The 1,596-nt window shown below is 34.6% G+C and overlaps 1 protein-coding gene across 1 annotated transcript in view; it reads left to right on the top strand.

The window, feature by feature from the left end:
* The window catches only part of HINT3 (histidine triad nucleotide binding protein 3), a 35,607-nt gene extending 34,324 nt beyond the window's left edge, over positions 1 to 1,283 (top strand). The window contains exon 3 of the mRNA XM_006834731.1: positions 1,251 to 1,283. Within this exon, the coding sequence (XP_006834794.1) occupies positions 1,251 to 1,283 (33 nt within the window). The remainder of the gene's footprint in view (positions 1 to 1,250) is intronic.
* Positions 1,284 to 1,596: the final 313 nt, after the last annotated feature.

The following is a 1,596-nucleotide window of genomic DNA, read 5'->3' as shown; positions in this document are numbered from 1 at the left end:
ATCCTGTATAGGGTTTCCAAGAGCAGCTGGTGAGTTTGAACTGCTGACCTTGCAGTCAAACTGACCTTGAGGTCGAGTGCTTCTCCTACAGAGCTGGAGTCTTGGTGTGGCGCTGCAGGATAATGCGCTGGACTGCAAGGTTGGTTTGAATATATATGTTTGTATATGTTGTTGTTAAGTGCCGTCGAGTCTGTTCCAACCCCTAGCGACCCTGTATAGTATAGGGTTTCCAAGGAGTATCTGATGCGTTTGAATCCTCGACCTCATAGTTCACAGTCTAGTGCTGATTCTACAGTGCCACACTAGGAGTCCATGTTTGTGTATGTATGTATATATACGTGTAAATATATGGTGGTGGTGTTGGTTATGTGCTGTGGAGTTGGTTCTGACTCATAGCCACCTTGTATAGGGTTTCTGAGGCTGTCAATTTTTAGAAGAGTAGAAAGTCTCATCTGTTTCCCACAGAACAGCTGGTAGTTTCGAACTGCTGAACTTGGGATTAGCAGCCTGAATCATAATCAACTACACTACCAGAGCTCCACACACACACACACACACATATCTATGTTTGTGTTTATATACACACATGCACACATATATTTGAAATCAGAAAGTGGGACATTCTGCAGAGCAGCTGGTATGTTCTCTTTCAAATGTCAGTGTGATATTTTCTACAAGATCCATGCTTATGTAATAAAAAAGTAATTAAAATTCAATCCTTCAAAATTCTTAGCTGTATTATGTTACACAAAATATTTTTTCCTTGGAAAAAAATGAACAAAATTATGATTTGCCTATGGTTCATCCTGGGAATCAGAACTCTTCTTATTATCTGAGATTTTGTCACTATATACAATGTGAATTTTAAAAAAATTAAGATATTAATTTGTATTCCCAAACTCTTATATGATGTTCTAGATAGAAAAATGATTGAGACAAGCTCTCTGAATTGTTATGAGAAGACTTTAGTTTATATTTTCAAACTTTAGTTTTCTATGTATTTTCCTTTTCCTATTGAAAATTTTAAATGAATATGCAAAATAGATAGGTAAAAACCTGTTAATAATTAACTTTTCTATTGTTTATAAAACTATTAATATTTATTAATTTTTTTAGCATGATATTTTTAAGAACAAAATGTGTAGCATTTAGCTTTTATGCTTTAGTTTATTATAATAGGATGCTAGTAGAATTATTTGGTACAGGCTATCATATCTAACATTGAATTTTTTTTTTCTTTTAAATTACAGGCTGATTGTTTGATTGAAAAACTAAGAACATGAAAATGTCAACAGTGGAAAGTTTTCCTAATTTTGGCTTAATGTAAACTAATATTTTGGTTCCTTTGAGGTCTAATTGCAACTTCCAGGTTTATTGCCTTTTATGAGAGGCTTTTACTGAGTAGCTTAAGTTCTTTCTGAATGTGTGTTTCCTGAGCTCAGTGATATAATTTACATAAATGCTTTGTCATTGACCTTTTTGTTTTAATGGTTACTTATCTATGGAGTCCTGGCACACTAGGTTAATGGTGCTGTGGGTTAATGCGCCAGACTGCAAAGCTGTTTGAACTGCAAGGTTGGCAGTTCAAGCTCACCA

Source organism: Chrysochloris asiatica, unplaced genomic scaffold, assembly GCF_000296735.1.
Source record: "Chrysochloris asiatica unplaced genomic scaffold, ChrAsi1.0 scaffold00013, whole genome shotgun sequence".
Classification (NCBI taxonomy): Eukaryota; Metazoa; Chordata; class Mammalia; order Afrosoricida; family Chrysochloridae; genus Chrysochloris; species Chrysochloris asiatica.
The sequence above is the reverse complement of the archived record's forward strand: the minus strand, read 5'-3'. Positions and strand labels throughout refer to the sequence as shown.